Source organism: Geospiza fortis, unplaced genomic scaffold, assembly GCF_000277835.1.
Source record: "Geospiza fortis unplaced genomic scaffold, GeoFor_1.0 scaffold327, whole genome shotgun sequence".
In the NCBI taxonomy this organism is placed as follows: Eukaryota; Metazoa; Chordata; class Aves; order Passeriformes; family Thraupidae; genus Geospiza; species Geospiza fortis.
This window is the reverse complement of record NW_005054410.1, coordinates 791,830-805,101: the sequence shown is the minus strand read 5'-3', so window position 1 is coordinate 805,101 and position 13,272 is coordinate 791,830. Positions and strand designations below refer to the sequence as shown.

The 13,272-nt window shown below is 38.7% G+C and overlaps 1 protein-coding gene across 1 annotated transcript in view; it reads right to left on the bottom strand.

The window, feature by feature from the left end:
- PDE3B (phosphodiesterase 3B) overlaps window positions 1-13,272 on the bottom strand; it is an 87,864-nt gene that overhangs the window by 67,992 nt on the left and 6,600 nt on the right. Inside the window, 1 exon segment of the mRNA XM_014309182.2 lies at window positions 12,968-13,257. Within this exon segment, the coding sequence (XP_014164657.2) occupies window positions 12,968-13,257 (290 nt within the window).

Sequence of the window (13,272 nt, the reverse complement as noted above, 5' to 3'; positions counted from 1 at the left end):
AACTTGCAGGAAGGCAGAAGAAAAACAGAAATAAATGTTTTCTTCACCCATAGACAATTTTCCTCAACTGAATGGAAAGGCTGCTCAGGAAAAAAATAAAGGAAGTAGTCTAGTATGTGATTATGGAAATTCCAGAATGAGATCAAGCAGTTTCAGGGATGAGGAGCAGAAAACCAGGGATGGCACAAGGCATGTAGAGAAACCCTAATGTCCCTATAGGGGAGGGAAGCAAACCAGCACAGGCTAGCAGGATACAAAAGATTCCCACCCTAACTGTATTCAGCAGAGGATTAGGGAGCCCTAAGAAAAGTGATGAGCCATATGATGGCTTTAGCTTATGGAAGTCAAGGTTCAGACAAGTTCTCCAAAACTAAAACATAAAACAGTTACCAAGGATCTCTTTGATAAAATGAGTTTTTAGGTGAGTGGATTAGAACCAGGTGGAAGAACACCCACATACAAGTTCTGTCAGAGGGCATAAGATGTTTACATACAAATATGAACAAAAGCCTCTGCAAGAGTTGGAAATCTATCCAAATACTACTGACTTAGCACTTTTACAATCGTCAGAATTGCTGTCTGCCTTAAAACAATCCACTGAGTATGGAATCCACCATCACAGCGTAGTTTTCTCCAGCTCTGTCTCCTGCTACACTCTGGGACACAAGGAGAAAAATACAGATTTGGTCACCAAGCTAGGTGACATCTCAAATGATGCTCATGACAAGAGCAGGGCAGGGAACTAGCTGTCCTCTTTAACTCTGTTTATTTCTTGGCTTACCCATCCTACTGAAATCTGCAGGGGTACCACTGCAGAGCATCTCAGAGAGTGAATCAGAGCTGATGGCAAGAACAAGACAGACCTGGAACACAGCTGGGAATCTAACAGATATACGGAACCAAAGTATTACTCAGATATTGGAAATAAAGTTCAAAATTTCTTTTAAATGAAAGAAAAGTTAAGTGAAAATCCACTTAAATGCGCAAACCTAAGGGAGGCAAATAAAGCTCAAGGTATCAGGACAAAAAATATCCCTCTGCTCCTAGTGATCCTGTTACAGCCCAAGCTGTAATCAGAACAAAACACCTCAACCAAATTCATTGTCAGTACAGTAGAGATGAGGCAAAGCTTTCCTGTAGCTCTCAAACACTGCAGGAAAGTACAACGACAAATACAAATCCTCTGAGTCTTCATCTCCATTTTTAACAGTGAGGTGAAGGGAGGAAGATGTTCAGTATTTATTTTCTGAGGCACAGCTCATTCCAGACTATCATTAGTCAGCCAGCTCCTCTTGCTACAACTGCAGCCCTTGAGTCAATACTACTCCTATTTCTCCCTCATCACTCGCTTACAAGAGGAGAGAGCAAGGCAAAACATAAACAAGGAGTCTGAAGAGACATCTTGTTTAAAAAAAAAAAAACAAAAACACAAACAAAAAAAAAAAAAAAAAAAAAAAAAAAAAAAAAAAAAAAAAAAAACCAAAAAAAAAAAAAAAAACTGCCCAAAACCACCAAACCAACCTAGAAATCCTTTGTCCCCACCATCCAGGAAATAAACAAACAGGAGATTGTTTTGAATCTACTGAACACATGCAGATGTTGTCATCTTATTACAGGCATGCCATACAGTTGTCTCCTTATCACAAAAGTTTCATACCTTCTTGGTGTTCCTCATGGGCAGCTCCTCAGAGCACTGACTCTTCTTCACAAAGCAGACAACTGACTCCAGTTCCCTTCTCACCCAGCCATCCCACGCTTTTATAGCACTCTTCCTCTCATTGGTTACACCTGTGGCCTGGTAAAGTCAGGCCTGTTCCTAATCTTTGCTAATTGGCCCAGCTGCAACTCCTTAGGGCTAAGATTACTTTCTACACTATCTTTATTTTCTTCTATTCTATCCCCCTACATGTAGATACTCTTTGGGCAGCAAAGAATAAGCTCCCAGCCACAAAAGCCCACATCTTAAGAGCTCAGATGTGACAAATAAATTTGCAGGTACACTTACAGAGAAGGAAGCAGATCAGTGAGTGCCTTGCATCTAACCTGCAGAACTAAAAAAGCAAAATGAACAAAGAACTTCACAATAAAAAATCTCAAGGAAAAATGTATGCAGCAACTTAAATGTAACTGAAGTGTGCATAACTTTTCCACAATGGACAGTTACAAGTAACAGATTCTAGAAACATTTTAATGCTGTAACTATAAATGATTATTTAATTCCTCTGTGTTAGAAGTTATAAGTTACAAAATGTTCTATAATTTTTTAAACAATAATTTGATTGCTAGGTTTCTAAATAGTAAAGTATTTTGTGTCAGAACATTTTCATATCTCTGCTGAAACAGACACTTGTAATTTTGGACCAAATTATGGTACTGATCTTATAACAAAGAAAGAACACACTGGTAGGAAGAGGTGTTCAAATTATTGTAAATTAAGAAAAGGTAAAAACAAGGACAAAGCAAGAAGAATGGTATCTCCAAAAAAGACAAGCAAATAAGCAATTTATTTTTGAACATTAATCTCCTCAAAAACTATTTTCCATGTACTTTCAAGGCCCAAATAATGAAGAATAAAAACATGGCTTCTAAAGGCACACCAAACCTATCCATCACCAGACAGGTGAAAGAAACATAGCTCTAGGAGTTTATTCAAGACTGTTAACACTTGTTAAAGTTATAAATTACATTAAGCTCTGTGAATTTTTAAACAAGTAAGGACTATAATCTCAATCCTTAAACACTGCAAAACACATGTTCTTTTCCACTTGAAAGCTTAAGTGCTCTGCTGACTCTAGGGAGCTTCCTACTAGAACAAGTGTTAAGGCAAGCATGGAAGACTTACTAATCTTTAGAAAGGAGATTTTAACAGCAACTACTCTCATAAAAGACAAATTACATAGGACTAAATGTACCTTCAGAGGTCCATTATTGAAGCTGTACTGACTTTTGCAGATACCTGAAATGGCATCTCTATTACAAGAAACACAGTTTAAATATTTTCTAATATTGTGAGACACTTTCCTAAAAAATATATCAATTTCATGTTTACAGGTGTAATATCAGTTTCTAACTTAATTTGTCCTGAAATGTTATGCCCAAATGATGAGTTATGTAAATTTTACATGTAAGCACCGAGTTTTACTCGGTTTTAACAAGAATGAAGCTTAGGGTCTCTTATCTAGTTTTGATTTTTGATCTTCATAAAAAATTCTTATCCATCACACATAGGATAAAGTACTGGTTTTTTTCATCAGACCATTCTGCAGATGTCTCTGACAGTCATTGCCTCAGAGGATTTGAAAACACAGACCACACTTAAAGCAATGGCCAGCATCACATCTGCCTCTGCTCATCTACTCCCATTTTCTTATTTCCATCTTGACATCATAGAAAATCACTTGCAAACTTATTATTTTCAAACTTCTTTGAAATTCTCTGGCATATAATGAACAGGCTGCCAGTTATGAAAAATAAATGAAGTAACAGCAATGACAAAAAAAAGGACTGGTCATTAACACAAAAGCTGTTCCAAACTCTTCCTTCTCAATCCAACTTGTTCAATCAGAGACTCCAAATAGAAGGAAAAATTAGACTTTCTGTATTATGAGGGCATGGAAATATTCTGCTGTGCTGAATAAAAAATAGCAATAAATGCTGATAAAAATTCTAATTAATGCTTTCTACAACTGCCTAAAAATAAGCTAAGAGATACTTATAATCTTTCAACTGTGTTTTGCCATAACAGCAAATGCTGTCATTTACACCATGGCAATAACACATTTTGACTTCAGACAGTCATATTACAGTCTTTAATCATTAGAAAGATCCTAAGTTCCACAGATTTTTTACTATTAAAAAAAAAAGAAGATGACTAAACATCTGTATGAATAATCTATGGAAATTCTCTCACTGCAAGGCTTGTTTGAAATCTGCTTTGTGAGCATTTTCTAGTGATCCGCAAAAGGATACTCTGCTGCCCCAAAAATGCAGTTAGCTGAAACAAGGACAGAAGGAGGATGCATGCAGGGTGGACTAGACAATCCTGGTTGTGTTTTTTGGTTAAGATATGAAATATACTGCTCTATTCTATACTAACATGTTAGGAATAATCATGTCATCATTAATGATTTCTTTACATCTGCGTCTCAGGCCCTTTTGTATGGACGATCTCAGTGGAAACAGTAAAACCTGGACCAATATTCATCTTTCCCTGAGCAAAATAAAGTCTGTTTCTTGCAGATCCGACTGGCCAAGAGGAAAGCTGTGCTAGCGTGCCTCTGCTCCTTCCAGCCTCAGCCAATTCCTTCAGGGCACTCCTGCCAGAGCAGATGGCGTTTCACAGGCACAGCAGGATCTAAACTTTTTCAGCCTGCTAATCACACCTTCAGGTTTCAACACAAACTTCCCTCCCTTTCTACTCACACATCTGCTTGTATCTGCAGAAATGCAGTTTAAATAAACTGAAATTTAATTTCATGCTATGTAATGAGGAAGGGAGAATGTGTAGGAAACTATGGAATTGCAAGAGCAGCTATGAAAGAGCCTGTGAGTGAATTTACACATTACACTGTCTAGGTGGCAAATCAAATGAAATGAAGGCCACTGTGAACAGTAATCAACATAATAATCACTTAAGAGTTCTCTCAAAACACATCACTTTTTTTTTTCTTAAGTCAGCATCATTAAACCACGCATGACACTGGGTTTTATTAACTATTCATGACATCCTATGAATACAGAGATCTATCCCTGCCTGGGAGATAGCTCACAGAGAGTCAGCTCACTTTGAGAGGTACAAGCCCAGCTTAGAGGCCATCCCTGCCTGTAGAGCACACACGGTGTAGGGTTCCTTGGCCACCCCACAGCCCTCACACAGGAGATCATGAGGTATCTGAGGACCACTGTTGAGCAGTCATCACATATTGAAAAACAGGAGGTGTATCGACAACTTCTGTGAAAGGATGGAAACTCTTCTGGACAGCCAGAAGGTACTAGAAAAAAACTCCTTTAAAAACCCTGTACTTCTTACATTAGTAACTTTAGAGTACACAGAAATTTAGAATTCTTTTAAAAGAATCTACTAGGCAGAACAAACAAAATTATATTCTTGAAGTGGCAAACAGGTATCACATAACAATATTTAGGAGGAAAAAATAAATATGTTGTGATTGAACACGCAATATCAACTGACTCTAAGAAAAATAAAAATACCCTAAATGGAAACATAAGCCTTTAGTTTTAAGTCACAGTAGAAAAAAAGTCATGCAGACATTAAACCTAGTATAAGAAAGTCTTTTTTACCCTTTAATTTAGCTCCTGTCTTGTTAAAGGGCATTAATTAATCAAAAACAAATGAAGCATGACCAGTAATGAAGGTTAAAGAGACATGCTAATGCCATAGTGCCTATGAAGGGAGTCATAATGAAGCTGTTATTTCAATAAAAATGATAATATTTCCCTCTGGTAACTTCAGTTTTCACAAACTTTTAGAAAAGTTGATTCTACATTCTGAGCTTTGCTGACAGAAGCATCCTGGCAGTAGATACTAACAGGTAGGTGTGACACAGGCTTGCTGTATCACCACTCCTCAGAGGTACAGTTCCTCTGGGGTGGGAAGCAGCACTGGCTGCTTTGGGCATAATGAGTGAACTCACCCCAAATTAAACCCCATTCCTATTTCTGTGACCATCATCAGCATGGATACAGCTAAACCAACATAACTCTAACGCTAATTCACACCAAAAAGCCTGGGATTTTCTTCACAAAAGAGAGAAGACCTCTCAAAGCCAAAACCAAAGCACTCAAATACAGCCTCATGTGGTACTCTTTCTACAGTATCTTAAATAACTTAAAAATAGTAAATTATAGAGGGAAAATATTATTTTCATATTCCATAAAACAAATCTTTACTTATCAAATGAACAACAAATGGAACATTTGCTGCAAACATGCCTTTAATTAATGAAGGTATTTGGGATTGCATAAAGGGACATTAAGGTTGGCAACTCAATACTGGGTAACAAAACCTGTCAACATTACCATTTGATCAGACATTGAATTGGAAATATGCCAGGTTTTTTCACACACCCCTGTACAAACTGAAGTGAACACTGGTGGTCACGAATGTTCTGCATAACAGCACTGTTTTTCATAAATATTGAACTATCAAGCAAATAGGGGGATATAAAAAAACTGCTTGGGTATCTATGCCCTAGTCTGGCCCTCTCCCAATAAATTTGCTCTTGTTTCAAAGGAATGTGCTACATACAAAGGATCTGTGAGAAAAAGTGAGGATGGCCCAATACATCAAAACTTACTCCTCACCAGCTGCCCATATTGATATAAATGACGTCCTTCTCCAGCTGAATGATCCATTTTCAAATACAAAACTGCTCTGGAAGCTGACATTTTGTTTCAGCAGTCATGCCTTGTTATGGCCCTTCCAGTTGCTAGAACAGTTTGTTTTGCCACACTCATCAATAAGGCCATTCACTTCTCTGGTCTTCCTTAAGCACAGAGTTCCCTGACCTATTTCTTTCACAAATATCGGTAACACTTCCCTTCCCCAAATATCATCATCTGCCAGTTTACTTGTTACCCTGTGAACTGTCATTTTTTGACATCCATGGCTCCTGTCTGTTTTGAAGGCTCTAGCACAATTTTACTGCCACTGACTTCTTAAAGTCATTGATCCTTTTTATGCTTCAGCAACAATCACTCAGACATTGCACAGTTTGCCCTGACCAATCCAAGCCCTAGCTGTAACCTTAAATTTTCATTTCTGCTATTGAGTTGCAGGAAAGTCCCTTTTGTTTTTCACCATTAAAATTTATTCTGTAGTGTCACTGCATCTTGTAAAGCATTGTTTTCAGCCACTGGAAAGGACATGCTGAAATTCAACATTTCCTTCCACTCTCTTTTATTCTCATCTTCAACTATTCTTTCAGCTTGCTCTCCACATAGTTTTATCCTGAAAAATCTGTGAGATTCCAGCAAAATATTCCATGTCTGTAGCCTTCTGTGGTCTGTCCTCTCTTTTCTCTGTTTGGCAGACACAACTTTCTCATCTGTTTTCCTCCAGAACTTTTTACATCAACAACAGAACAGTACATCCCCCAGTTTCTCTGCTTGTAATCCCCAATCTTTGCACAAAAGTACAAGATTTACCCTTTCCCATCTTCAGTAGCTGGTATCATCTAATAGTTGTATTTGGCTTTGTTCAGTGATTTCTTTTGAGGATGGTAAGGCTGCATGAAGTCTTCATTTTAAAGTATCAGAAAAGCAAAACAGGAATAAAAAAGCTTTTTTTAGAGATAGAAGTTTCCAACCAAATGTCACATAGGGCCTAGGCTGTGACAGACTCCCCACCCCACCTGCATCATTCTGGTGCTCACTCGTGACATGAGACTGTCATGGGGATTCTGAGAGCTCAGCTCACACTGCAGACTTGCCCTGCATATCCCATAGGGTTTCTTCATTCCCACTCACGTTTTTTTCATAAAATTTGCTGGGATTTGATCCTGTAAGGCCAATATACTACAATCAGTTCCATTGCTCAAGTTCAATTATTAGAACAGTACTATCAGGCATATACACACACAGACACACATTGTGTCAAAATATGAGTTTTTCTCAGGAAAATATACCAAATTTCTTGCCATTCTCTTCCCTTTCATATTTAACCTCCCAGAATACACTGTTCACAAACTCCAGCATGGAAGCTGCCCCTCTTTTTCCTTCTAGAGACACTTCTAGGCACCTTTTGTTTCTCATCTCTACAAGTTTCTTTCCTAAATTTAAAACATCTTCCTGGTCCAAGCTGAATATTAGTACTTTATGCAATTTATTCTGCTATTTTTCTTCAACACAGTCAATCATACAGTTGTTGGAACTGTCTCTCACAGCTTCTTTCATTTCTTTCCTACCCATACTCTGTAACATGCTTCCCTCACCTTCCAACAAATTTCTCCAGCATTTCCACAGCAGTGGTCTTTGATCTCCTTCCTTTCTCCACTTATATTTTCTTTCCAGGAAAACACACCTGAAGCAACAGTCAAACTCCTTTGCTACACAGCTCAGAGACACTCCTGCCTGCTTTTACTTATGCAGAATATAAACTGCCACCAAGTCTGGGATATCTAAAAGCCAGCTTCAGCTAAACTTAGCTAACAGAGCTCTTAAGGGCACTCAGTCTTCCTAAAACCCTTCTTTGTCATTCTTGGAGGTCCCAGGTAAAACTGTGCCAGAGGATAACATCTTAAACTCTGACCTCTCTACGGGCAAACCATGATTCAGTCAGCCTTTCTCTGTGGTATAATACTACAAGAGAGAGAGAGAGAAAGAGACAGAGAGAAACATGAAACTTTTACCAACTTTTACTTCTCATTTCATATTTCATCTAGCTCAATATATTTTGCCAGCATCGGAGAGAACCAGACAGAAACAACACAATCCTACTCATCCAAAATATGGTTGCAGAAACAGTTTCCCAAGTCTGTTTCTTTCACCATCCAATCCTTCTCTTTGCACATTCCTCACATTCAGCTGCATCCCATTGGAACTGATTCCATCCACAGCTCAACACACACTGCTACCTTGATTTTTTCCCCATAAGACAAACCCCAGAGACAGGAAGATTTGGTGAACAACAGAAACACATCTTGCCATGCAGGTACAGCTGTGGTAACAGTCATTGGAATCATGAGGGGGAAACTTCAAACAGCAAAGAGCTGGTTTGTCAAAGACACAGCAAGGAGAATTGTATTTTGTTACTAGCTGCACTCAATAGGTAAAGGTTCACCTGTTTCTGGGTAGCAAACAGCATCTGAGTGTAACAGATACAAAAATCTGTTTCACTATCAGATTATAAAATACACATTAACAGACAGCTTCGGCACTAGGAAGTTTATGCCCTGAAAACTTAAGGACAAAGTGTAATTTGTTTCACAAACAGGTAACAGACACAGATGTAAATTTCATGAGCAAATAAGGAACTGCATTAATTTCAAGCTACACAAATATTTCAGACTCCTGAAATCAAGTCCTGATGTTCCTAAGGTAATACATCAAAGGTATGAGATAGCTTAGAACAGAAACTGGGGAGAGGTGGTGGTCAATCCAACCCTAACCACAAGACAATTCTTCCTGTAATTAACAGAGTGCAACATGAAAGCAGTCTTTGTCCATGAAATATCCCAGCTTTCCTACGTGTTTGAACCCAGTCAGATAACCAGAAAAAGTGTGTGTCAGCTCTGTTTACAGACTGTTTGGGACATGTATCGTGTATTTATATAGGCAGGCCTATTCTTTAATCAAGGAAAAATATGAGTATTCTTTCTGGATTCTGAGAAGCTCCTATGTAAGATTTCTTACACATAGGTGTTTGCTCTCATATACATGTCCACTATCAAGTTAAAGAAAAAAAAAGAGTCTTACTACCATATTTTTCAGGATGTAGTGTTTTCAAGATCTGCAATGCAATATTGAAAAGCACCTTTTAGATTCCCTGATTTGGCTTTCAAACAAAAAAAAATAAAATTAAGTGCTAAATGTGCAACAGTCAATAAAGATAAACCCTTTGATATCAGTAGCAATAGGTAGAGCTAACAGATTACCATCCAATTAATACATGCAGTCAAAATATGACCTACACAAAGTTTGAAATACCAATCAATACTGCAGTCTTACTGCAATTCCTCTCTGGGTCCGAGAAGAATATTGAAGTAAGAATACAAACAGCCTGTTTACTGCTAAAATCATATCAATTTCTATTGGCAGAAGCGTTAATGCAGTAGAGTTCGGAAAAGGCATTGCCTTTGCAAAATTTTTAGCTGTAATTTGACTCATATTGTTTCCCACAACATGTATTTATATATTTTGATATTGGCATTTAAGGATACTTACATAAAAACATAAAGACATAATCTGTTCAAGTTTCTTTCCTCCCACCTCAAACTATGTTGCTAGACATACGTACTGCAGAAGAGACACACACAGCACGAATTTAGACACTTTGATTGCTAAAGTAGATACAGATGCTCATATAAATGGCAAGAATAATCTAATTTTATCAACTTCCCAGCCTCATAGTTACTGCACCTGTTGAAGTCCAGAAAGCAATACCTAAGTATTTGTCAGGAGGATTACTCAAATTTGCAAGCTTCTACAGGATCATGCTTTCAGGGCCTCTTTCCACTTGTACCCCATAAAAAAATTATTGTTCCATCCAATTTCTGTGTGCATGTGCATTGGTTGTACATTCCCCTGTGTGTTAGTTCCCACCCCTCCATGCACACAGACCCCTTGGAACTGTTGGCTTAAAAAAAAAAAGAAAAAAACCCCAAACAAATAAATATCATTATTTTCTTGTATACTTAAGTAGAGAGCACATATAACTTCAAATCAACACATTACTGAAAATTTAAGGTCAATACTAACATTCTCTACTTTTATCAAATAATAACTAAAATCTACACAAAAAGAGATTTTTTTTTTTTTTTACAATAAGAACAATAAGCCACTTGACTAATCTCCCCAGAGAAGTAATGGATTCCCCAGCATTGGACAAGTTTAAGATTTAGCAGGACAGAGTGTTAGGCCAACTTGTCTAGACAGTGATTTTGCCAAGAAAGGTATGACCAGATGATCCTTGGAGTACCCTACTGACCTGCTATTCTATACTTGACATAAACTTCTTCTACATATAAGATGTTTGTGACAATCACACAAAATACATCTAATAGAATCACAACAATAACTTATCTCTCATTCATTAAAGTATTTCTGTCATGGTGGACCAGCAGCATCTTCCTAACAATGTTCATTCACCCCCTTGAAATATTGGAAAAAAACCCCACTGTACTGCTTTATAAAGACTTGCAAAATGTGTAATCAGCCCTTAAAAAAAGCCATGCAATAGATGCTCTCTGAAAAGCATTAAGTATACACATTCCTTCAGTTTCAAGGAAGCAATATAAAAACCTTGTACTGTTTATTCAAATAAAGTCACACATTATGGGTTTACTTCTCCCTACTCCTGCCCAAACAATTGATGTTTTATCAGCTCTGCAACGTCTGATCTCTCTCCAAGTCAGACAGGAGATCAGAGGATTTAACCTGTGTTATCCTTGTAAAATTGCATATAAAATACAGCAGAGAACATGTATCTGTGGATCTCATTTAAACTGTGCTCAACAAAGCACAAATATTTATTGTAAAGCATAATAGATTACTAGGAAAATGAAGAACTTCATATCTCCTTGTTGTTCACATCTAGTGATAACAAAGATATCAAATTCTGGAAGTCTACCAAAAAGTTACATTTTATTATGAACACGTATGATTTAAGCATTGCCAATAAATTCTACGTATTTAGTTATAGCTGACATTTATGATGTTACTTGAAGAATAATGAATGCCCTAACTTGAAATATGCACATGCCTTTAAGAAGTGAGCTGAACGTCAAAGGAAGCCTTTAGTAACTTGCATATGAACAAATATCTTCTATCATCTAGAAAGGTTAATGAAATCACATTTTCTGAGATTTCTGCACTACAGACAAATGTGACAGCAAAAGAGAGCATTTACTATCCAGAAGGGAACAGAGAAAGTAAATTATTATATGATAGTCCCTACATATCTTAACTGCTAGTAAAATATTTTAATGTTTCTTTCATTGTATGCATTAGATAATCTGCAACATACTGAATGAGTTATTTCTGAAGACAGCATACTTGCATTTTAACCTTTTATGCAGAAACAATTACTGTATTAATCACTGTAAACAATTACTGTATTAATTCTGTTGGGCAAACTCGGGGGGGAAATGCTCGAAAACTACTCCACCGTTTCAGATCCACTTCGTATTTCATCAGCCCTAATTCACAGTCAATCACAAGACCTGCATTATAGAACAAATGTCAAGGAAAAACTAGAAAATTTCATTTGGCACCGATGAGTTTCAGCCACGACAGTAACAGACGGGGGATTCTGCAGCAACAATCACTTCGCAGAAACTGCCCACTTGCGCGTTTATTAAATACACTCCCCTCATCCTCCATCCTACAACGGGCTGATAATCCACTTGGCAGCAGCCTCGGGCCAGTTCCAACACAACTCGATGTTCCTGCAGTCGACGTGCAAGTGCCCAAATAAAAACAAACTCCCCCACACGCACGGGGGTTTACGCTACAAAAAACAAGACTCATTGAAAAGTTTTCCGGGAGGTAGAAACCAACAGAGTTCCATTCAAGAAAACCGAGCGTTTCGGGCATCCCTCCAGCCCCTACTGAACAGCTCTCTCTTCAGTAAAAAGAAGTTTCTTAAAACCCATCAACCCAAAACTAACGTTAACTTATGTGGAGCGAGGAGCAGGGGGTGAGAGAGAGGGAGAGAGAGGAACAAACGACAGTAATCTGCAGGGCAGAAGGACAGCTGCCACTCAAACAACGCCAACGCTCGATAAATAATATCCCTCAAAACCCGGTATTTCTTTAGCACTTGGTAATGGTTTTGTCGATAGAAAGCGGGAAGAACCAGAAGTGTCGGGCAGCTTAGAAAGCTGTGGTTTCTTTCTCTCGGAAAGGCTGCCAGACGGTGGGGGGCTTCGGAAAAAAAAACCAAAATAACACGGTAACTGAAAGCTGAAGCTGACTGGCTGGAGGTTTTGCTCTAATCAATAAGAACTGCTGTTTAATAATTGAGATTGCATAAAAAAGCGAGCGAGCCTTCTGTCCTACAGCAAATACATTATTATGATTTAGCACCCACGCAGAAATAAAGGGTTATATCGATTCTGCAGAACCGAGCTGAGAAACCCGCTAAGGGACTAACGTTCTCCTCCATTCCTCTAGCAGGAGTTTGTTAGTGAGCAGACATCCAGCACAGACACACACAGCAGTCAGGAAAAGCTACGGAGTGGCGCTCACTCCTCCGAAAGTTTCTCCTTCAAGTTTTGGAGAAACCTACCTGCTCTCTGGAAATGCAAGGCAACGAGGGTCTCCTAAACATTTTGCAGCTGCCGTAGTAGCTGACCGAAGTTTCCCCTAGGGACACGCAGCTAGATCTCCTCCTGGGTCTTATCACAGGCACTTTTTCCTCCACGCTGGGGAGCCGTGGGTGGCGGTGATGCTGGTGGTGCGCTCCTCGGCTCTGCGCCGAGAAGATGCCGTGCTCCCCGGCACAGAGTGCCAGGAGGCAGCCTGCCACCCCGACCGTGCCGGCCAGCAGCGGGCCGAGCGCTGGGGGCAGCGGCCGGGGGGGGGCGAGGGGAA